Source organism: Oncorhynchus mykiss, chromosome 11 (assembly GCF_057628025.1).
Source record: "Oncorhynchus mykiss isolate SJ-2025 chromosome 11, ASM5762802v1, whole genome shotgun sequence".
Lineage (NCBI taxonomy): Eukaryota > Metazoa > Chordata > Actinopteri > Salmoniformes > Salmonidae > Oncorhynchus > Oncorhynchus mykiss.
Window position 1 is genome coordinate 49,217,387 of NC_143032.1, and position 24,545 is coordinate 49,241,931.

Sequence of the window (24,545 nt, forward strand, 5' to 3'; positions counted from 1 at the left end):
TTGTAGATCCCATAATGACAGGAAGACCAATACCAAACAAATTAAATAGACCCTTTATTTTTCAAAAAAAATGGCAGAACTTTACCTGCACCAGTGATTTTATACCGCCTCACAATGAGAGCACTTGCTGACAAAGGCAAAACATATTAAATAATTTAGTTGCATTAATTAGTGACCCCAAACCAAAACAAACCTTTAAAACATTTGAGTATGAATGTAGCAGCTGACAATTTATTTGAAATATGTCTCTCCATTGCATAACTCTTCGTCGTTAATGGCATTGCATACCTGCTGTATAAAAACATGAAAATCGCCAATGATGAGATACAACCCCTCAATAGATTATCTTAAATCACAGGAGGCTGCTGAGGGGAGGACGGCTCATAACAATGGCTGGAATGGAGGGAATAGATTGGTATTAAACACATGGTTTCCATGTGTTTGATACCATTGAAATGTATTCCATTCCAGCCATTTACTATGAGCTCGTCCTCCCCAATTAAGGTGCCGTCTGTGTCTTAAATAGAGAGCGATATCTATATCTATACACACACAACTTCCAAAATAACGGAAACACTTGAGTAATTATATTGAAGTCAGGTGCTTCCAAAGGTGTGGTTCCTGAGTAAATTAACCATATAACATCCCATCATGCTTAGGGTCATAATATAAAAATGCCCAGTTGCCCATGAGGGGTCTCAAAGGAGCATAGAGGGTTTAAAGGAGCATAGAGGGTTTAAAGGAGCGGGTGTCTTTTGTTGTTGTTTTTATTTAACCAGGCAAGTCAGTTAAGAACAAATTCTTATTTTCAATGACGGCCTAGAAACAGTGGGTTAACTGCCTGTTCAGGGGCAGAACGACAGCTCTGGGATTTGAACTTGCAACCTTCCCATTACTAGTCCAACGCTCTAACCACTAGGCTACCCTGCCACCCCAGGGTGACTCAGTCACCAGATCCCAAGCATTGTCCACCACCATCAACAAAACAAAAATATTACATTTATTGTGGAAGAATGGTTTCGCATCCCTCCAATAGAGTTCCAGACACTTGTATAATCTATTCCAAGGCGCATTGAAGCTGTTTGGGTGGCCCAATGCCCTATTAAAGACACTATGTTGGCGTTTCCTTTATTTTGGAAGTTACCTGTATGTACACACAGGACACTATTGAAATCATTTTACAGCAGATCGACGTGTACTGTATAAAAATAGCATGCTTTTTTCGATCACGTGCAAAGTCATAGCTTGCAGAAATGTATAGAAAAACATAAGTTAGTGATTTAGGAAGATGGGGAGTATTGGTACAGAATAACTATCACAACAAGCAGATGAACAGTTTAACGTTTGTGTGTGTGTCCCATCCTATATAAACCAGTAAAATAACAATGTGTGTAACATATACATATCAAGGCAGTTAAACCCAGTGCTCCGAGTCCCACAATAATACTTCACATTTGGCCACAATCTCTTTTCAAGCACATCACTCAGTAACTGGCAAACGGATTGAAATGTGATGGATAGGGCTACTTCAACAGTGGCAGTTTGAAAAGTCATTCAGGTACCCTACTTTGTCAACGAAAACAACAAAAAAACATTTATTTGGGGAAAAGGAGAAATTTCTAGCACATAGTTGTGTACAATCGGAGCGGTGACAGTGTGTAGGGTTTTGTGTTCGCCGTTCACAACACAAACATCGTTTTACAGACAGACTGCAAGCTGATATAGAGAGGCTGACTCCACACATCAGAACTAAAGCTCATTTCCAGGGCTGCAGAATGACCCTAAAGCAGCCAGGGAGTTCATCCTGAAGATGTACCAGGAGCAGAACCCAGACCGAGAAAAGACTGTCATCTACTACCACTTCACCTGTGACACCGACAGAACATCCGCGAGAGGTTTGCCGCCATCAAATACTCCCACCGCGGCCTCTTCGGGTACAACCTCATGCAGGCTTACGGTAGTGCAAGGAGTTAGCCGATATTCCTGCCATATTGCTGTGTACAACCGAAACAGTGATGGTGTTTGTGATAGTGGAGTCCATGTGTGTGTGTGTGTGAGAATGAAAGAGAAAGTCTAACCTGAGAGTTAGTAGTACACTGATGGAGGCACACCCTACTCTCCCTAGCATGCATACACACACACTATAACAGTCAACGTTGTACTTTTTTGTCATGTCTCAGTGCTGGTTGGTGGCCCTATTAGTGGCCAATCAGTATTTGTGTAGACTCTCCCTGGCGTCTTCAAGCTTGGTAAGAACCCACTGCAGATAAACAAAACCATACGCATTTAAAAACTACACCATCAAAAGTCACATTACAACTTGGAACCACATCCTAAATAAACTATTGTGTAAGTTTTGTGTTGATCACTGACAAATACTGTTTGCCATGTATAAAGACTGGCAGCAGTTTATATTCATGTTATGCTAACCCACCTTGGCTATTTCTGGACTTCTGAAGTTGATTATCTTCCCAAACTCTTTGGCATGAAACACAGACTTCACTCTCTCCTGAAACACACACAGGAAATTGTTTTTAGTTCAACACGAGTTCTGAGAAATAGGGGGATGTACGGTGAGATACTGTCAGCACTAGAACCTCTAAAGCAGTCATTTTGAATGGTTATGAATGTATTGATTTTATTGCTCTGCCATTTTTAAGTCATGTCCACCTCTGTCCTTGACTTTTCCTAAATAAGTCTATAGAACACACTGCCCTTGTTAGAATCTTAACATCACAAACAGAACTGGAGTTTAAACCAGTTTTAGGAAGGCATGTCATTATTTGAATGGTTCCCCCCTCCCCCCCTCCCGACAGTAGGGCCTGCTCCAATCATTCTCCGACATTGGAATAGAGCTCCATCACGCCGCGCAAAAGAAGGCACACGCACAGCCGTTGTACTCCACAACGGTGCCGAAGAATGACAAGACAGCACTCGCACTTTACCAAAGCAAGTCGAGAAATAACATCCCTGTCATGAGCACCATGCAGCCGACAGTTGCCATCAACGGGGACACGATGAGAAAACCAGATCCTATGACGCGCTACAACCAAGCAAAGGCATGTCAATATTACATGATACGCATCGCCATATATATATATAAACTTATGCGACGGCATTATGCCCTTCTGTAGAACACGTGTTGTTTTTCCTATGGGAAAATAATGCTCATGTTTTACTGCTCTATACTGTGCCATAGGATGGTGTGTATGTTTTGGCTTATAAAGCACGGCTGTACTCTGAAAGGAGGCACCCGCCGGCTGGCCTGTTGCCGTTTTCTATAACAAGCTGGACTTGGCTGCCATCAACGCACAAGTGTTGTTCAAGCAGTGCATCAACAACACCATGCCCAGGAGAGACTTCATCATGAGTCTGACATACGGGCTACGTGACAGAGACATGAGGGCCAAGGCAGCAGCAAAGATTCCACACGAGCCAAATTGCGCACAGCTCCCAGGGGAGGGGACAGCGCCATGTGGCCAGGCGCACAAAGATCGGAACCCAAGACAGCTGTTTGTGGGAAGTGTGTCATGCGAGTGAAAGTGGCGAAGATTCGTGTTGACTGTCAAGACGAGGGATAAGCGCTAAACGATATCCAATTGATGCCATTGCTGAAAATGCACACCATGTAAGCATGAGCTGACAATAATCGACTGCTGTCGTATCAACGCATTCATTATTAAATGCAATTATTGATTTTGTGCGGATTTTTACTAATTATCAAGCACACTTGGAGCTTTTAATGATGTTCAGGTTAATCTTTTAATCATTTGACCGAGCGCATTGCTGACCTGTCTTTGTGCTTGGGGTATTTTGTTAAACAAACAAAAAAAACACATGACTTCTGTTTCATAGTTGTAACAAAAGACCATGACTATAAAATTGATTGAACAGTTCACTTTGTGTTTTTACATATAGCCTACAGTAACAAACTAATGAAAATGCTATTTTATATTTAGAAAATGTTACTTAACGCCTTCATGAACACAACCAAATGATTATTTTACCAATAGCATATATGAAATGTATTAATTACACGGTTAGAAAGAATGACTGCTCATTAGCTGGAAGGGGTGTCCCTCGAGGCCCAGCAGTTCTAGTGTTAAAATAGAGGAACAAACAGTTTGGATGCAAATTAGTGAATGTGTATTTCCTAGGCAGGTGTGAGTATCATGATGGATGGAAACAGGAGTGGTTATTCAGATAGATATGATGAGCAGTTTGATAAAGGAGAGTTTCATGTGGTAGTTAGTCATTTGTGTGTGCCTGTGTATGGATGACAATAAGCAGATGAGGATACCTTGGCCTCGATCCGAAGCCGCCTCCCCTCCACGATCATGGGCTCCTTGGTGAACTCGTCGAACAGATACTGCCACTCGCAGGTCAGCTGCCCAAATGTACCTTTGGTCACGAAAAAGATTCCCCTGGTGAAAGGCAAGAGAGGTAGAGCCTCAGAACATTCACGGACAGACAAGACGGTGACACAGGAAGCGAAACAGCAGCACTCAAGTCACTGCAGTCCACTTTTAGAAACAAACCCCAGCCAGCCTCTTACCTTTTGGTGATCATCAGGAAATCGGACTCGTTCACTTTGGCGTGCGCAAAGTATCTGTACTTGGCGAACCTTCCGTTTTCAATTTTCTAAAAGAGAAATATTAACTTATCAGGTTTGTTCACGCACATTTGAGAAGATATGCACACATTTATCAAATTGGGTATATAAACACACATATGCTACGCTAAGTCTACTGTTGATATGATACACAAACGAGTCGCTCGGTACCTTTATCCAAAGTTTGATTAAAATGGCTTCAGGATGTTGACCATTCACACAGGCTCTGGCAGATGATCTGATGGTATTGTTGCTGATCTACACCTACTTCACCTCCTGACCTGACAACAACTTGTATACTGGACACATCCTAGGCCCCCGTTTGATTACGTCTTCTTTGAAGAGATTCTGACATGGGTGGATCGAAGAAAGCTCTGCTACAACTGTTGCTTACGCATCAAATTGCATAAGATCAGTGATCACGTCAAGGGAACCAAGGTTGCTTTTAAAAAATATTCAAAAACAGGGCCATGGTCTTTGACCCGGAGACATGTCATACGACATCTAAAATGTTCCACTGCGGTACACTGATACGTCATTGAGTCCAATGTATACCTGTTATGGACCGTTTATAAACTGCTCATAAAAGCATGTTAATGAGTGTTGATGAAGTGAAGGGAAAAGGTAGGGATGAGAAGACGATATAGAGGTTTCAAAATGCACTTTATTCAGAAGGGAAGTTGTGCTGGCTATGAGTATGTGACTGCGCGCAGAGCAAGGAGTCTTATGAAAGAGGGAGGTGCCAAAATGCCAAGAGGGAGGACTGCTGACTGACTATTGCATAAATCCAGTCCAGACCAATACAACAGATTTCATATTAACTTAAAGATGGAATCTGCATTAGGGGAAACAGCACCACTGTCCACCCCAGCACCTTTGGTATCGTTTCTGTTTTGTGGACAGAGGTGAGCATGTTAGCAGATACCCATAGACTTCCAGTCATTGTGCTAACACTAGTTAGCATTGGCTTGCAAAACTAGTTCATCTGACTCTGGGGAAGTCTATACAACAATCCAGAAGTGTCCCTTTAAGGATTCCAGATAAAGTGAATAATATAAACTTGCTCTAAAATAGAATATTACGAATTATTCTCAGATCAAAGAGTATGATTGACGAGTCTCTTGGCTTTCTGACTCCTCCCCCTTACATGATAGGGTAGAAGGTTAGATGACAGAAGACGGTTAAATTAAGTAGAATTATGCTTTTACATGACAAGAGGGGTCCTGCAGCAGCAGAATCCTGAGAATACATGGGTGTTTCATAAAAACTATTGAAATACAGTGTACGTCTAGAGTAACCAAAACATACAAACAGCCGAGAATGACAAATTGGCTGGCAGTTGGTTAGTCGTGTTATTCGGGATGCATTGAATGTTAAAATATCCTGCTGGAGCAGGCTACTCCACATTGACTGACAACACATTAAAAGCTATGGAAGACCAAAGCATCAACTAGGACTTAGCAATTCCATTCTAGCTGTCATCATCATCATCATCATCATTGCCAGTCCTACTCCATTCAGTGAAGGCCAACCTTTTCTGTGGACATGACAAGAGAGAAGACAAAGCCAATGTCAGAACAGACAGGACAGACACGGCCGTCTCTAATCATCTCTAGCGCTACAAAAACAACATATCACCACTCAAAAACGCCAGTACAGTGCAGCTTCAAGATAAACTAGGAAAGACCAAAGCATTAACTAGTGCTTATCAATTCCATTCTACTTGTTATCATCCATATCAACAATAGTAACAATAACACATTTGATATGTATAGCGCTTGTTCATCATCATCATCATCATCACTGACAGTTCTACTCCCTTCAGTGAAGGCCACCGTTTTCTGTGGACATGACAAGAGAGAAGACAAAGCCAATGTCAGGACAGACAGACAAGCACATAGACAGAGACTGACGCTACTATTAATCTCCAGCGCTACGGATATCTTTTTTATTTTTTGTTAATGGAATAAAAGGACGACATCACTTCAGCATTCTCAGTGAAACATCAATACAGAAGTACAGTACAGATTCTGGTAGTGCTCAAGCTACAGCTAGAAACCACAAGTATAGTGACCCCACAACTACACAAAACTAAATTACAGCCAACACCTCAATGCCTTGGCTCACTACAGCTTCTGCTCAATACGGTCCCATTCCACTACAGCCCTACAGGCCACTGACAAGGGTTGGGTCCATTCCATTAAAACTCAAGAGTCAAATTGAATTGACTGAATTGAAATTGAATCGGCCCCAACTCCGGTCACGTTCCTGCTCGACTACATGGCAGACGCGTGCCCGATTTTACAACGCCTGGATGGGTTAGTTAACATATCAGCTAACTACGTCATATGATATAGCAATCTGATGCCTGACTGCACAGTCCATGACGTGGAATGCAACCATTGGTTTATGCAACGCATGCGTATCTAGTCGGGCAGGAACTCGACCTCTGCCATTTCCATCACTAAGTGGGACTCACACACAGAGCTACAGCAGCCATGCGGCCATGGGAGAACTTTTGAGCAGGTGGGTGAAAGCACATAATCACAGGATGAGATAATGAAAACCTAATCGGGAATGAGAAGCAATAAGGGGTTGAGAAGTGGAGCGAGAGATGGAGTGAGGGGGTGTTTCTATGTGAGGCCACACTCATTAACATGAACCCTGACCTCAGGGTCGTGTTCATTAGGACACGAGAGGGAAAACCTTTTGAAAAGTTTTGCAACAGAAAAGCGTTTCTTATTGGACAGGTTCATGTAGTTTCCTTTTTTTTCTCCATTTGGTGCCTAATGAACACCACCCAAGTCAGGGGAGCCATCTGTTTAGAGGAAATAAGAGTTTGTTTTGTTTTCCCGAGAATTCCTGTTACCTGTAGCATCTGGCTGCCGATGCCCTCTCTTTCCTTGTATGGTCGGATGACCCCGTCCTCATGGATGAAGCGAGGCGGACGCAGACTCTCCACATCCTGGGATGTCTCAGCTGCCCTCTTGATGCCCTGGAAGGTGCTGCTGGCCATGTCGATGATGCCTCCAGTGGGTCTGGCCACAGCACCCACTAGCCCCTTGCCCACACCCTTAAAGAAGCCCGCCGCGCCCTCCTTCTGAGCACCTTTAATGGGCTTGGTGACAATCCCTGTGATCCCACTGACAAAGCCCTGAGACGGAGAAAAGGCGAGTGTTACAGACAGAGTAGCATATTTGAGAGAGAACCGGCCTGAGAGACTGTTTCTACTGCTCAGCTATACTGGTTGTGTTCAATTGACAACAATGCTCATCTTCAATTTTGCTACGTTGGGTCCTACTGAACAGGTCCCCGGTTATGCTGGTGTTGCTGGGTCAGTTAGGCTGTATTGGTGTTAGCATACTATAGTAGGTCAGACTCACAGACACCAGTCCTTTGCCTCCGCGGGTCAGGCCCTCTCTCAGGCCGCTAGGCTGCTTGTTCATAGCCTCCCGTCTCTTCTGCTGGTACTCCTCGTCCATTGTCATGGCAGCCACACCCTTCGCCATGGCGCCTGTGATCCTGGAGGCAGCGCCCGCAATGCCACCTGGGAGAGGGGACAGCGTAAACACAGTGGAGAAGAAGAGAGAGGGGCCAAGTAGATAGGAGAGGGAAGAGATATATATGTCAGGGGACACACACAGTTAAGTCGGGAAGTGGAGGGATGGCAATGAAGGAACTAAAGAGAATCAAGGTTAGCAGAAAAGAGATGAGCGAGAGCATAACTTACCTACTGCTCCTCCAACCAGCGCTTTCACCCCCAGCGCCATACCCTCCACAAACTCCTCTGGCCCCTGGATAGCTCCCTGGAGAAGCCCAAAAGAGTTACTAAGATACATGCCATCTAAATGGATAATTACCGCACTGTGTCAAGTAGTACACATCTATGCTGGTAGTGTTCGGTGCTACAAGGGATTTAGCGCCTACCTGGTGTGGTTCATATTGGTTGTACTGTGGTCTCACCTGATAGGGCTCGTAGAAGAAAGCCTCCACTCCCTCCGACAGACCTCGGATCAGTCCAAAGGGGTTTCCCAGCACGTCCAAGCCCAACACCAGCACATACATCTGCTTTATCGCCTGGGACACAGATGAGAACACGGCTCAGTCGTGTATCATAACGCAATGAGTTGTTAGGATTCCCCTTTCTAACATGAGGAACCTGGATTGAACTAACATTCTTCACATGAATTAATTGAAGTGGGAACATTTGCGTTGGACGTGCACATTTTCAGTTCGGGTTTGGCCATTAGAGCCCACTTGGAGTGGAATGTGTGTGAGACGTTACCTGTTTCGAGTAGTGTCTGATGACCTCCCATTGTAGTTGCTGGCGAGTGCGAAACTGGAAGGTCAGCTCGAAGAAGGCCAATCTAGGGAAGTTACAGAAATTGACTTTGGGTCAGACTCTAGCGTAAATGTATACAAAAAAAAAGGACATGGTTGAATAAAGCCTTGCCATAAGCAAATAATTAGCATTAAGTGGTTTTGTAGAGTCTCTGTATGGTGTGTGTGTGTGTGAGTGAGTGAGTGAGTGAGTGAGTGAGTGAGTGAGTGAGTGAGTGAGTGAGTGAACCATTGCACATGATGCATTCTACTCTGGTTAAGCCACTATTTTCTATATTCTCAGAGTTGACCTTGAGTTGGCTCTAGAAAATGTCTCCTCCATATTTATTCCCCTGGCAGATGAACACACCCCATTAAACAATTCAGAGTCAAAAGATAGAAAACCAAGGGTTAGCTCTTCGGGGTCATCTGAGCTCATTCAGATGAATCAGGTCTGGGCCAAAAGGAAACCTGCCTTTAGTGCATTGGAAATCTTTCAGACAATTTAGAAAACAGACTTAAGAAAGCCAAATCAAGCCCCATCTCTGACTTCTGGTGATTTTTCTAAATTGTGGAAAACAAATGCACAGGAGCCTACAAATTCTTATTTTTCCCTGCCATGCAAGTTGTCTGACTGGCATCACAACTGAGAAGAATGGGATAAGTGATGCTTTTATTCATTATTTTATCATCATCAACAGGCTTTTTATTTGAGAGCAACGGTGATTTAATTGACCCTATTCGGTCAATCAACTGCTCTTCCCTCTGCCAGCCCTTAACTTCTTGGTGACAGGGGGGCAGTATTGAGTAGCTTGGATAAATAAGGTGCACAGAGTAAACTGCCTGCTACTCTGTCCCAGATGCTAATATATGCACATTATTAGTAGCATAGAAAACACTGAAGTTTCTAAAACTGTTTGAATGATGTCTGAGTATAACAGAACTCATATGGCAGGCAAAAACCTGATAAAAATCCAACCAGGAAGTGGGAAATCTGAGGTTAGTAGTTTTTCAACTCTTTTCCATTCCAATACACATTGTAAATGGGGTCATATTACACTTCCTAAGGCTTCCACTAGATGTCAACAGTCTTTAGAACTTTGTTTGAGGCTTCTACTGTGAAGTGGGGGGTGAATGAGAGCTGATTAAGCCAGGTGTCTGGCAGAGTGAGAGAGTTAGCTCTCGTTCCATTGCTTTTCTACAGACATAGGAATTCTCCGGTTGGGAACTGTTACGTATTTTATCTAACAGGCGGCAACCCTAAGTCTAAATATTGCTGTTACATTGCACAACCTTCAATGTTACGTCATAATTATTTAAAATTCTGGCAAATTAGTTCGCAACGAGCCAGGCGGCCCAAACTGTTGCATACACCCTGACTCTGCGTGCAATGAACGCAAGAGAAGTGACACAATTTCCCTAGTTAATATTGCCTGCTAACATGAATTTCTTTTAACAAAATATGCAGGTTTAAAAAAAATACTTCTGTGTATTGATTTTAAGAAAGGCAGTGATGTTTATGGTTAGGTACATTCGTGCAACGATTATGCTTTTTTCGCAAATGTTATTTTGTTAAATTATCACCCGTTTGGCGAAGTAGGCTGTGATTTGATGATAAATTAGCAGGCACCGCATTGATTATATGCAACGCAGGACAAGCTAGTTAACCTAGTAATATCATCAACCATGTGTAGTTAACTAGTGATTATGTGAAGATTGATTGTTTTTTATAAGTAAAGTTTAATGCTAGATAGCAACTTACCTTGGCTCCCCTTGCTGCACTCGCGTAACAGGTGGTCAGCCTGCCACGCAGTTTCCTTGTGGAATGCAATGTAATCGGCGTCCAAAAATGGCAATTACCGATTGTTACGAAAACTTGAAATCGGCCCTAATTAAATCAGCCATGCCGATTAATCGGTCGACCTCTAGCTTTTCTATAATCCTAAATTAATTAATAATAATCGCTTTGTTTAAATAACGATATTTTGGAGATGATTTAGTTTTCAAATAACCTAAAGTGAGTGAGAAAAAGGACTTTCTTGAACACGGGGTGAGACATTTACTAATTTGTAAATAAAGCCAGTTTGTTATTTAGAATTATTTATGTTTTTAGAGGGGGAGAAACCAAAAGCCCACCGTCGCCTCACGGGTCTCCCGGTCGCGGCCGGCACGGGTACAAGCATCTGTAGCAACGTAGTTTGCACTGCGATGCAGTGCGCCACTCTGTTTGGAAAATATGGCGCTGTACAATGTGACTGTTTCCACACCCTAATCCCAGTCAGAAGACAGTTGATGAAACTTGAGTGGACTTACAGAAAGGCTCTGTAAGACATATCAGGGTTCGTCAATTAGGTTTGGCCCAATTTTTCTGAGCCAATAGCCGGCAGGCCAGAACATAGTAAGTATATAATATTAGCACAATTAAATTGGACTACACTACAAATTTAAACATGTTTAACACATATGCTTAGTACATAATAAATTCAGTGACAATCAGATAATTTTGATCTGATTACTCTCTATTACCGTTCGTTGATTGGTGGGGAAAAACACGTTTACAGTACGTAGGCTACACTACTTTTTTTGACGTCAACATTTGTTCAGAATAATTTGCTTGATGGCAAGATAAAATGTTGCTCTCAAAAAGTATCAAGAAGGGTGATAATGAAAATCAAAGTTTCAGAAGAATGTACAGAGATATGCGTTTATCTTTCCCAATGCCAAGCCAGTGTCTTATTTGCAATGAAAATACTGCTGTTTGCAAATAATTAAATCTCAGACGTAACTATGAATCTAAGCAGAGAACTGTCTGTTGTATTCCCGCCCCATATAGAGGCCCGAAGCAGAAACATTGATTCGTTAACTGCAAGCTGCACACACAGCATTTTCTGTGGACATATTCTGTAACTTAAATGGGTTAAATCTGCAGTTACAAGGAAGAGGGAAACAGTCAAGGACATGGTGGAGAAATTTGAGGCCTTTACTAGGAAGCTTGAGTTGTTTGATTTGGACCAGGCCGCAGCATTGTCACAGAGGTGATGGAAGATTTCATCAAGCAGCTGAGGGACAACTTATTTTTCTGTAGTTTCAACCCGATGATTCGTCTGACAAACAAAGAACTTCGCATCCTGCAGGCCCGGATCAAAGCTAGCGAGACATTCAAAGACATCTTCACAGACAAATCAACCGTGGACCTTGAGCAATTTGCTACAGAAATAAAGGAAGAAGATTATTAAGCAAGCTGAGTCCCAAGCATGTGCTCAAACGCCATGTGAGGGTGGCAATTTCTCGCCAGGGACGAGGCCCATATCAGATTTTTGATGGTAAATTCACCTATTTACAAAGCAAAAGGTACATGCACCTCACGGACTGCTATGTGTTCCACGATAATTCAATGTTGCCTCCTTTTTCAGGTATCATGGCTCGAGATTTCTTTGAGGAAGAAATCATCAAGAGATATGCTGGACCTTATGTCAGAGAGGTGTTTCTGGGACCACATCGTTTCTTTCAAGGTAGGATTATAGCAATATTTTGCTATGTTTATGCCTATTTACATGTATATATCTAGTATTGTACCTAATGTTGGCTTTTAGGCTAAATGTATTTTTTTATTCTCCAAATGCAGACAATGACCCAAAACACACTGCCGCCCGGGTTTTGAAATGAGGGTATAAAATGAGGGTTTGGAAATGCGAGTATAAACTGGGTCAAATACATTGATCATCTCAGCAAGGTTTAACCCGTGGTTGTGGAGCTGGGTGGAAGTGCAACTAAAATGTAGTTTAAATAAACATTTGCAATTTGAATGGCTTTTTTTGTTATTTTATTAACGAAAGCATAAAGATGTTGATGAAGAAATACTGTACTGCTGTTTTGAGTGATAAAAAGGCAATAAAGAGTATTGTCCTACTAATAGGGCTACACCTGCTACAGTACACTTGTGAAAAACAAGTGTTTGAAAACCTGTTCTCACAATGTCTCCAGCTGTCCATCACTACTGTAAATAAACACAGCATCTTGTTTACATTCTTTATTGTAACCATAACGTCACAAATCATTTGTATCTACCTTTCCAATTACTTTTAGAGTTTGGGATTTACAAATGTGCGTTTTTTTCATGTCATTTTTCGTTAAATCCAGTTTGGATTTATGTATAACTTTAGACTGATGCCTTTAGTGAGAGGTCTAATGCTTTAATATTTAATCATTTCTGCCCTCTGAATTCATATCTAAGGGACATTTTTCGCACCATTTTTAGTTACATTGTTTTAGTTTGAACGTGCAGACAGGCACCAAGCGGGAACGTTTCCCTAGTCAGCGCCATTAGTGCAATGCCCCTTAAAGTGTTGCTCTGTGCTACCCAGTGGGGTGGGGGTCCACCCCCCTTCCGTGAGCTAGGTCCGTCTTCTGTGCGCTGCGGTCCATCCCGTGCCCCCTGCTTTCAACTTCGTGCGCCCACCGCTATCTCAGTGGATAAAACTTGAGAACGTCAAGACAATCCCATTGTGCACCACTCGGGAGCCATAACCAATATATATTGTCCTGCTAATAGCCCAGCCTAGAAACTTTGTTTGCAGAATTGACAGCCTGCTACGCTTATGAATAACAGGGTTACTAATAGATGTGAGAATATTTAAAGGGGCTTTTATATAATTAATTCATAATTAATTATAAATTAATTAATAACAACTTTGTTTAAAAAAATATATATATATTTTGGAGATTTCGTTTTCAAAGTCTTAGACCGCTGCGCCACTCGGGTGCTGTACAATGTGACTGGTTGGGATTAGGCTACAGTACTACAGTAAGAGCAAAATAATCCTAACATTTCCACACCCTAATTATAGTCCAAGTTTCTCTAAGAATACAAACCTTAGCGTAACAGCAGTTTTAGTAAGTAATACTGAAGTCGTGCAGAATTATCAGTTCCTATTTGGTTTATGTCGCCCATTTATTGTCAGTTAGAGACATTGTAGCGCCTTGGGATTCAAAAGCATAATCAGTGCTCTAACTCCCCCATGCGCTGGTCTGGAGCAATGAAGCAGTGACGCAAGGTACCACAAATTACCTCTAAATCCAGCGGCATAATCTCAAAACCTTTAGTGGAGTAAGTACTTTGGATGATGTCTACAATATTCATGTCCCTTATTACAAATATCTGAGCATCTGGATAGATGAAAAGCGGTCTTTTAAAAATAAAATTGATGAGTTAGTTAAGAAGCTGAGAATAAAAATGGGCTTCTATAGAAATAAACCCTGCCTCTCGCTAAATATTAAAGAGCAGATTATTCAGTCAACGTTCCTATCGGTCCTAGATTATGGCGACATCATCTATATGAACGCACTTCATTAAAGCAGTTAGATGCAGTTTATCATAGCGCACTGCGCTTTATTACGGGCGCCAATTCTGGCTCTCTTATCGTGACGTACAGTGGGTTGATACATTCCCATGTTATCATTTATAAAGCCCTCTTACAAAAAGTCCCACTGTACCTAACATCTTTACTAGTAAACGGGAGTTACCACACCCGGTGTCAGGGACGATTAACTCTGGAAACTCCTTTGGTCTCTACTGAGTTAGGTACATCAGGTACATCATCATTCTTGCTCCTTATCTGTGAAACAATCTTCAAAATGTTCTTAAATGTGATGTTCTGGTGCCTCTAGTGTAATTCAGAAAGCTGATTGAGGACCTTGTTACTGACAAATATGTTTGTTTTTTAAGACCGTGTTGTTCTTTCTGCTTGCGTTTCGTATTTATATTGATGTGTGTATTTTCTGTAATTCAGGGCTCATCTGCTTGGTCTCAGTATGACTCCCTGATAAATTAAAAGGTTAAATAAAATTGTATTTGTACATACTTGAAGACGACATCCTGCACGTCAGTGAGGGTTGCTCCGATGCTTTTCAGCAGCAGATTGAGGGACTGGACAGGGATGATCTCGGTCTCCCTCTTCTCCTTGTTACCATCCTCTCCTCCAGAACTCAGAGAGAAACTGAGGTGCAGCTGCCAAACAAACATGCCTCATAGATAGATCATCCCTAGGGCAGTTTTCTTGACCTGATGATGTGACCAGGAAAAAGTCCAAGCCCATACGTTTCTACTGGTCAGAAGCCCTTACTATGGTACATACCTGGTCAATAACACTTCGTTACAATCGCTAGGCCCTTTAGTCATGGTCTGGCCATGGTGTCCTAACGCTGATTGGCTGACAGACATGGTATATCAGACCGTATACCACGGGTATGACAAAACATTGGTAACCAGTTTTTAATAGCAATAAGGTATCTTGGAGGTTTGCAATATATGGCCAATATACCAGGCACTCCGCGATACGATGTGCATAAAAACAGCCCTTAGCCGTGGTATATTGGCCATCTACCACACCTCCTCGTGCCTTATTGCTTAAATAAAATACACAGTGAACGCACTGTGGTGACACCGAAGCTTACCTTGATAGGAGAGATGTGGAAGTACTCATAGAGACTGATAGGGGATGTGTCAGTGGCCGAGACGTCGTTGAGCTCCGTCTTCAGATACTCTATGTCCTTCTCAAACAACTCCACCTGAACACCACACACAGAGACAGAGGAGAGAGAGAGAGATACAATGGAGTCTTAACCCTGATAGGCTCTTTGCACATGCTAGTTCAATTTAGCCTGGTTCATTACGAACTGCTGCCTTATTTATAGACTTTTCCAAGGCCTTAGACACTGCTGACCATCAACTGTTGACCATCAACTGTTGACCATCAACTGGGCCTGGATCAGGCTTCTTGGAAGTGGTTTGAGAATCATCTGTCAGACAGGACACAATGTGTGATTTCTGATGGTGTTCAGTCTAGTTTCCTGGGTATTGTGAAAGGTGTACCGCAGGGATCAGTATTGGGACCTGTTCTCTTTACAATTTCTATAAATAATATCAGTCTGTAAATATTAAGCTGTGTGCAGACAATACTGATATGTATGCCATCGCCCCAACTGTAGAACAGGTGTTGTTCGAGCTGCAATCTGACTTTGTTGCCTTACAAAAAGTCCTGGTTGGTTTAAAACGTGTACTTAATGTGGGTAAGACTAAATATATATATTGTTCTCTAATTCTCACAAAAATGTTTCAGATGGACTACATATTTATTCATTGAACGGTTCTCCCATTGATCGGGTTCCCGCCAATAATTATCTGGGCATTTGGATTGACAAGGATTTAACAAAAAAAGCTAAGATTTAATGTGGGCTTCTTTTTTAGAAATAGATCTAGATAATCCCTAAACAGCAAAAAGCAGATAGGAAAGTCGACTTTCCTGACAGTTGTTGACTACGGTGACACCATTTTCCAGAATGCAGCAGCCACCCTTAAACCTTCATATAGCATCTACCATAGTGCCATTACTTTCATCACAGGTAGGGCTGACCCCAATTAGTCGACTGATCGATTGTTTGGTTGTTAGGCTGTTGGTCGACCGAGATTGTTTTAGACGAGCAGTAACAAATATATTTGCGCCCATCTCAGTGAACTAATCCATTGCAGAGGCCGAGACTAAAAGCCAATTATTGCTTGATTCGAAAATGTGTCCAGAAGCTCCATATGGAGGGTTTGACGCAACTGCAGAGCCTCCAGAGGCCAAATTGAGCTCCGTATCGCATCACCATGCACCTCCCAAATTCTGTAACAATGCGGAGGGCTCTGTGTAGCTCCGCATTGACAGGATTGGTTGACGGTAGGTGGGGGCGGTACGTCCAGTATCAACACAAACTCACTTGACAACAGTTCTGCACTGCTTCGCGAAACACAAGTAGTATGAATGTCCTGATGAAGCCATTCTTGCCCTGACTTCTGCTGAGGCCATATCACCGTAAATGCTGCATGGTCAATGCAGACGTTGGATTGACCATGCGCCCAGTACAATGTACTTCTCGCTCTCTCCAGAATGCATTCTTCCCCCCAATTTGCACAAATTCATTGTTTCATAACTTCATTGTGCAAATTGTTTGCGTCTCTCTTTTTGTACTTTTTACCCCTTCTTCCTCCCCAATTTCGTGATATATCCAATAGGTAGTTACAGTCTTGTCCCATCAAAGCAACTCCCATACGGACTCGAGAGAAGCAAAGGTTGAGAGCCATGCATCCTCCGAAACATGTCAAGAAGCCACACTGCTTCTTGACACACTGCTTGCTTAACCCGGAAGCCAGCCTCAACAATGAACAACTGGCAACCGAGCGGGAGGAGTCGCTAGAGCGCGATGGGACAATGACATCCCGGTCACTGTGCCACTCAGGAGGCCTATTAATTCCTCATTAGATATATAGAGCATTCGGAAAGTATTCAGACCCCTTGACCTTTTTCTACATTACAGCCTTATTCTAATATGGATGATATTTATTTACATTTTTACACTCATCAATCTACAAACAAGACCCCATAATGTCAAAGCCAAATCAGGTTTAGATAATTATGCAAATGTATATATATTTCTTACTGAAATATCACATTTTACATAAGTACTCAGACCCTTTACTCAGTACTTTGTTGAAGCACATTTTGCAGCGATTACAGCCTCGAGTCTTCTTGGGTATGATGCTACAAGCTTGGCACACCTGTATTTCTCAAATTCTTCTCTGCAAATCCTCTCAAGTGCTGTCAGGTTGGATTGGGAGTGTCGCTGCACAGCTATTTTCAGGGTTCTTCAGAGATGTTTGATCGGGTTAAAGTCTGGGCTCTGGCTGGGCCACTCAAGGACATTCAGAGACTTGTCCCGAAGCCACTCCTGCGTTGTCTTGGCTGCGTGCTTAGGGTAGTTGTCCTGTTGGAAGCTGAACCTTCGTCCCAGTCTGAGGTCCGGAGCAGGTTTTCATCAAGGATCTCTGTGCTTTACTCTATCAATCCTAGTCTTCCAGTCCCTGCCTTTGAAAAACACCCCCACAGCATGATGCAGCCACCACATTGATTCACAGTAGGGATGGTGCCAGGTTTCCCCCAGACATGACGCTTGGCATTCAGCCCAAATAGTTCAATCTTGGTTTCATCAGACCAGAGAATCTTTTGTCTCAACTGACTGGCTTTCTTGATGTCTATAGTATTCTCTTGGGTATGCATTCTGGTTTCTGCTCAAGTTATGGATGTGTCACTGCAACCTTAAAGGTCCTCAATGATGTCACCATTGCCCTTGATTCTAAGCAATATTGTGCTGCTATTTTTATTGACTTGGACAAAGATTTTGATACAGTAGACCATTCCATTCCTGTGGGCCGGCTAAGGAGTATTGATGTCTCTGAGGTGTCTTTGGCCTGGTTTGCTAACTACCTCAAAAAGTGCAGTGTATAAAGTCAGAAAATCTGCTGTCTCAGCCACTGCCTGTCACCAAGGGAGTAACCCAAGGCTCAATCCTAGGCCCCATGCTCTTCTCAATTTACATCAACAATAGCTCAGGTAGTAGGAAGCTCTCTCATCCATTTATCTGCAGATAGTCTTATACTCAGCTGGTCCCTCCCCAGATTTTGTGTTAAATGCTCTACAACAAAGTTGTACAACAACAAGCTTTCTTTACCCTTAACCTTGTTTTGAACACCTCCAAAACAAAGGCCATGTGGTTTGGTAAGAAGAATGCCTCCCCCCCACAGGTGTGATTACTACCTCTGAGGGTTAAAAGCTTGAGGTAGACACCTCATACAAGTACTTGGGAGTATGGCTAGATGGTACACTGTCCTTCTCTCAGCACTTGGTTTCCTCTATCGTAATCGCTCATCTTTCACCCCAGCTGCCTAAATAACCCTGATTCAGATGACCATCCTACCCATGCTAGATCATGGAGACATAATTTATAGATCAGCAGCTAAGGGTGCTCTCGAGCGGCTAAATGTTCTTTACCATTTGGCCATCAGATTTGCCACCAATGCTCCTTATAGGACACATCACTGCATTCTATACTCCTCTGTAAACTGGTAATCTCTGTATACCCGTTGCAAGACCCACTGGTTCGCTCGTCTTTTCAGTTTGCTGCACCTAGCGACTGGAACGATCTGCAACAAACATTCAAACTGCACAGTTTTATCTCAATCTCTTCGTTCAAAGACTCAATCATGGACACTTACTGACAGTTGTGGCTGCTTTGTATGATGTATTGTTGTCTCTACCTTATTGACCTTTGTGCTGTTGACTGTGCCCAATAACGTTTGTACCATGTTTTGTGCTGCTACCATGTTGTGTTGTCGCTACCATGCTGTATTGTCGCCTTGCTATGCGGTCTTAGGGCTCTCTTTATGTAGTGTTGAGTTCTCTCTTGTTGTGATGTGTGTTTTGTCCTATATTTATATTTTATTTATTTATTTTAATCGTCCCCGTCCCCACGGGGGGTCTTTTGCCTTTTGGTAGGCCGTCATTGTAAATAAGAATTTGTTCTTAACTGACTTGCCTAGTTAAATAAAGGTTAAATAAATAAAAAATAAATTTTTTAAAAATGGTCTGAGTCGTTTAGCTGCTTTTTTGGCAAACTTCAAGCGGACTGTCGTGCCTTTTACTGAGGAGTGGCTTCTGTCTGGCCATTCTACCATAAAGGCCTGATTGATGGAGTGCTGCAGAGATGGTTGACCTTCTGGAAGGTTCTCCCATCTTCTCAGATGAACTCTGGAGCTCTATCAAAGTGACCATCTGGTACTTGGTAATTTCCCTGACCAAGGCCCTTCTCCCCTGATTGCTCAGTTTGGCCGGGCGGTCAGCTCAAGGAAGAGTCTTGGTGGTTCCAATCTTCTTCCATTTAAGAATGATGGCCACTGTGTTCTTGAGGACCTTCAATGCTGCAGAAATGTTTTAGTACTCTTCCCCAGATCTGTGCCTCGACACAATCCTGTCTCGTAGCTCTACGGACAATTCCTTTGACCTCATGGCTTGGTCTTTGCTCTGACATGCACTGTCAACTGTGGAACCTTTTATAGACAGGTGTGTGCCTTTCCAAATCATGTCAAAATCAATAGAATAGAAAAGGTGGCCTCAAAGTTATGGAAACATCTAAAGGATGATCAATGTAAACAGGGATATACCTGAGCTCAATTTTGAGTCTCATAGCAAAAAGGGTCTGAATACTTTAGGATTTTTTAAAATGTGTTTTATAAATTAGCAAACATTTCCAAAAAAAACAGTTTTTGCTTTGTCATCATGGGGTCTTGTGAGTAGATTGATGATAATGTTTTTAAAAAAAATCTATTTTAGAATAAGGCAATAACATAACAAAATGTGTAAAAAGTCAAGGGGTCTGAATAGTTTCCGAATGCACTGTATCACCAGTAGTACATTCACCATTTATTCATATCATTTCTAATCTATAATATTTGGTTACGATCCTTTCTTTTAATGCATTCAATACTATTATTCCAGTCTTCATTGTCAGAGTGGACACATTGTTTGCAGAGAGCACAATCTATGCTACACTTGTGAGAAACAAGTTTAGGATTATTTAATTCCATTTATGAGTTCCGTCAATATAGTCATTGTCTTTTGTTTGCAGCTCTCCTGACAATGTTGAGTAAGGATGAGCACACACAGAAGTGGGCCTATAGGCTACCTGGCCTGCTCGCAAGTATAATAATTTAAAATGTGCCCATTTGGGGATCTGATAGTATTTCTGATTGGCTTAACGCACCACCACTAATGACCTGTGGAGCTTCTCAAAGTAATGTTTTCACCTCAAACAGCAGAAAAATGAAGTATCTTTTTACATGCATTGAGAATTACAATAGTTCCTCAATGCATTTGAAAAATATTTCCAGCGCTCTCCCTTTCGCTAACCACTCAGCGTGAAAGGGAAAAATGTCATGCTCTGACCCCGCATTAACGTCATAAAATAGGCTTCTTAACAGTGTTTGACTTGGACTGAAATAGGTTCCGGTACTCATCTTGGGTGTGGTACTGTTGATATTTAGGTTCAAGAGCTCAACAATACTTTTGAGCTAATATTCTATAAGAGGAACAGGAGCTCAAGCAGTAGAACATTTGAGGTGCCGGTACTCAGCTCAGGTGAGCTCCTGCCCAAGTCAAGCACTGCTTCTTACCCCTTGCACAAATAGCCTACAGCTGTGTCTGTCCCGAGCTCACAGGCACAGGAAACTCTGAGGGCCCAAAATATTTTTATACAATGTTGTAAGTTCCCTAGCACAAGCTTCAGGCTAGACCCAAGTTAATATAATGTTTCAAGTTTGTTGCAGACAGGCCATGTGTAGCCAATGTGATTTATTGGATATTTCTTTTTAAAAACGAGGATATTTTCTACCTGCAGGCTGCAATGTTTTTATTGGTTGGCTTTATGTAGGATATTTTTACATAGTTGGCAATAGAAGTTACTTTTTAGGTTCATATGATTTTCATTTAGACTTGGATAGAATTTGATTAACCACATGACAATGAGATATGAAGATCGGTAGAAGTGGTCAGATAAATTGGCACTCCAGATGAGAAAAGGTTGCCGACGACTCATGCGGCCTATTATCGGGAACTTCAGGGGAGTAATGGCAGAATCTACGAAAGCCAGCTGGAACGGGAGGAGAATATCTAGTTGGGTCAGGTTAAGGTTTTCCTTCTTCTGGTTATCTAGATCTGGCACCCTCTTCCAGCAAAAAAAAGTAAGCTTAAAGCATCAGACAAGCTCAATGCATATAGTTGATTTTATTAAAACACATTGGTGTCTTTAAATGGAAAAGTTTAAACATTTTACAAGTTTAAACATTTTGAGCAATCGATTAGTAGAAAGAACAGACGACTTTTGATCGACCAAGATTTTTTGGGGTCGGGACAGCCCTAATCACAGATTAGTTATTTACAAAGCTCTACTAAACAAGCTTCCGACTTCCCTAACTTTGCTGTTGAAGTAAAAAAACACGAGTTACCAAACCCGTTCACAGGGTTGGTTAACTCTCAAAGGTTCCTCGGGTCTCCACCAAATTAGGTAATTCCACTTTTAGTTAATGCACCTCACTACTGGAACAATTTACAAAACTGCTCGAGCAATATAAATAATATAAAAAATCTTAATTGAGGACTTAGTAGCTGAGAAATGTAACCATTTTTCTTAAATTGTGTTGTGCTGTTTTATTTGACATTGTATTGGATTGTTGCATTACTGTGATCAGGGCACCCTTGAGAATGAGACCTTTCGCTCAATGGGTTTTTCCTGCATAAATAAAGAATATTACAAATAAAAACCTGCTGCTCTGACGTCATCACGCTGGCGTTCTCCGGAGTGAACAGATCCAAGATGGCATAAAGGAAGCCCAGGTCCAACTTCAGATCCATCTCCTGGATTAGCACCTTGAAATACCTAGTCAACATGCCAAGAAAGGGATGTTGGTATGTGTGGTTGAGAGAGAGAGATAGATATGGAAAGAACATGAACTATAGCGATGGACTCACTTGATGCGTGAGATATCAGAGTGCCCTGCTGCCCTGGTAACAATGCTGATGTCGGTCAGAGGTTTGGGCTCTGCAGGAGAGAGAGGAGCAGAAAAAAGCCATCACGATGTGTTTATCCATAGAACTCCAGTCTAACAATGCCTATGGAGGCGTCCCCAATCGCTCCTTTTGCCTATTTAGCTAGTTACAGTGGGGTCCAAAATTAGACACCCTTAATACAGATGAGCAAAAATGACTAAAATAACTGAAAATGAGCATGTATTGTATGCTCCAACATTTGAAAATGTATATTATTTTATGTTAATACAATTGCTCAGAGAAAGAGGTTTTGTTTAACAAATAATACAAAACAAGAAAAACAAAAAAGACAGGGGTCAAAATGATTGACAGCCTGTTTTCAAAACCTCACCTTGCGAGGGTAATAGAACTCGAGCCTTTTTCTAAAATGATTTATGAGATTGGAGAACACATTGGGAGGGATCTTATCTTTATCAAGGGTGTCAATTTTAAAGTGTAAATCCACAACACAGAGAGACTTGGACAGAGCTTGGGACTGACCTGAGTCCATGGTGACAGACTTAGGTAGTTTTATAGGGTAGAAGACATATGGGAAGATTGCTCCAGGTAGCTGATTCTGGATCTGTGGAAAAACAAAAGCACTAAAAAAATGTTTCCCTCCAACCATGTCTCCAATGGGTCAGCATGAAATCATTTTAATTGAACGGTTGGTAAGATGAACAAACAGTCAATGTAAAAACTCTATCGTATGGTTGGTGGTCGGGTGGGGACCTACTGTAGAGTTGGATAGAATGCACACTCTCCAACTTTCTGGGGACCCACCTGTATGCGGTTGATCTGGACACGGTAGGCACTCTGGCGGGCCGATACGCTGTACTCCACCTTCACCCCTGGCAGGAAGCTCCTCCTGATTGGAGCGTCATATGGCTGCATCATCCTCATGTCTTGCCCATTATGGGTCAAAGACACCTGATAACACAGTTAGACTTAGGACACACACACACACAACAGTTCTACTGGAGCTGTGCAAAACTAGGAACAACGTCTACCTCTAGAATTTCTAAAGCTTTCAAGGGGTTGGTTATCAAGGGGGTGGTATGGTATACATGGTACTAGACAGAGGCATAGCCAGTTGCTGCCTGACCTGGAAGTTGTTCTCCAGGTCTAAGATGGCGTTGTCCACTGGTCCACTCTCTGTGTACTCTTTGAAGTGGGTCTCCAGCAGCTCGGCATCTTTTCCACTCAGGGGTTTCCAGCGAGACTTCTTCTTTGGCTTGGACTCCCACACCACGTCTGAACTACACACACACACACACACACACACACACACACACACACAGGAGAAAAGCACACTGAACATGCTGCACTGAATTTGAAAAAGCATGTTCCCACTCAAAGTAGTCAACTGTAGCACAACCATACCATTGAGTGTATATACGGTGTTTGTATGTATGTGTGTGCACACACCTGGTAATACCGATGAAGGACACCTCCTGGCGGCTGCTGTTGTTGACCAGGGAGACGCCCACGTCTTGCAGGGAGAGGATGATCTCTTGTTCGGCCAGCTCGGCCTTCTCACTCTCACACAGCAGCTTGTATATGCGTCTGTCCTCTGTGAACAGCGCCACCCGCTGGAGGCCCTCGTAGAACGAGATGAGGTACAGCTTACCCTCCTCGTTCACGTCCAACCGCAGGTCCTACACACGGATCAAGTGCCCATCAGATGGGAAGTAATGCACGTTTCACTTTTAAGTTGCTCTTTTGCTTTGTAGCCACAGCCATAACTCACACAACACCAAAATGACATACCATATCAGCTTTTAATTGAGATTTCAGGAAACTAATGAGTCCAGGCAACAACAGTTGCTATCATGACAGTTGATTTGATTTAAACAATATATATATACACACATCTCTGGTTATACTACGGTTTGCATTTTGTCTAACCACTGTGGCTGACATGCCAAAGCACCCAATCTTCTAATATTTTAACTGGGTATCACCATATGTTGCTTCCCTTGTAAAACTGCTCAGGTCATCAAGCCAGTATAAAAAGGGGGAAGAAAATTCAGTAACACTTAACTTTCTGTCAGACTTCGCTAATCCCTACACTAATCCTATTGAGGATTGGAGCCTTAATGAAAAAAAGTCTGATTAAAGCTTTGTGTGTGTATAATGATGGGCTAAGCCATATTAAG

General features: G+C 42.3%; 1 protein-coding gene across 15 annotated transcripts in view; it reads right to left on the bottom strand.

Annotated features, from left to right (window-relative positions):
- Nucleotides 1-41: 41 nt before the first annotated feature.
- The window catches only part of LOC110535782 (intermembrane lipid transfer protein VPS13A), a 59,399-nt gene continuing 34,895 nt past the window's right edge, over nucleotides 42-24,545 (bottom strand). For 8 of the 15 annotated variants that reach the window (XR_016484509.1, XM_090190306.1, XM_090190309.1 and 5 more), the window contains 17 exons: nucleotides 23,815-24,044; nucleotides 23,492-23,645; nucleotides 23,170-23,316; nucleotides 22,888-22,969; nucleotides 22,330-22,399; nucleotides 22,123-22,237; nucleotides 15,386-15,499; nucleotides 14,794-14,939; nucleotides 8,898-8,979; nucleotides 8,576-8,689; nucleotides 8,343-8,418; nucleotides 7,996-8,159; nucleotides 7,482-7,766; nucleotides 4,556-4,641; nucleotides 4,301-4,424; nucleotides 2,435-2,509; nucleotides 42-2,260 (listed from right to left, as the gene is read on the bottom strand). Coding sequence is in view for 13 of the 15 variants with exons in the window: in XM_090190306.1 (XP_090046432.1) it covers nucleotides 2,210-2,260; nucleotides 2,435-2,509; nucleotides 4,301-4,424; nucleotides 4,556-4,641; nucleotides 7,482-7,766; nucleotides 7,996-8,159; nucleotides 8,343-8,418; nucleotides 8,576-8,689; nucleotides 8,898-8,979; nucleotides 14,794-14,939; nucleotides 15,386-15,499; nucleotides 22,123-22,237; nucleotides 22,330-22,399; nucleotides 22,888-22,969; nucleotides 23,170-23,316; nucleotides 23,492-23,645; nucleotides 23,815-24,044 (2,115 nt within the window). In the remaining 2 variants the exon portion in view is untranslated. Of the gene's footprint in view, nucleotides 2,261-2,434; nucleotides 2,510-4,300; nucleotides 4,425-4,555; nucleotides 4,642-5,258; nucleotides 6,454-7,481; nucleotides 7,767-7,995; nucleotides 8,160-8,342; nucleotides 8,419-8,575; nucleotides 8,690-8,897; nucleotides 8,980-14,793; nucleotides 14,940-15,385; nucleotides 15,500-22,122; nucleotides 22,238-22,329; nucleotides 22,400-22,887; nucleotides 22,970-23,169; nucleotides 23,317-23,491; nucleotides 23,646-23,814; nucleotides 24,045-24,545 lie in introns of those variants that run through there. The other 7 variants (XR_016484510.1, XM_090190315.1, XM_090190314.1 and 4 more) reach the window with 2 other exon arrangements.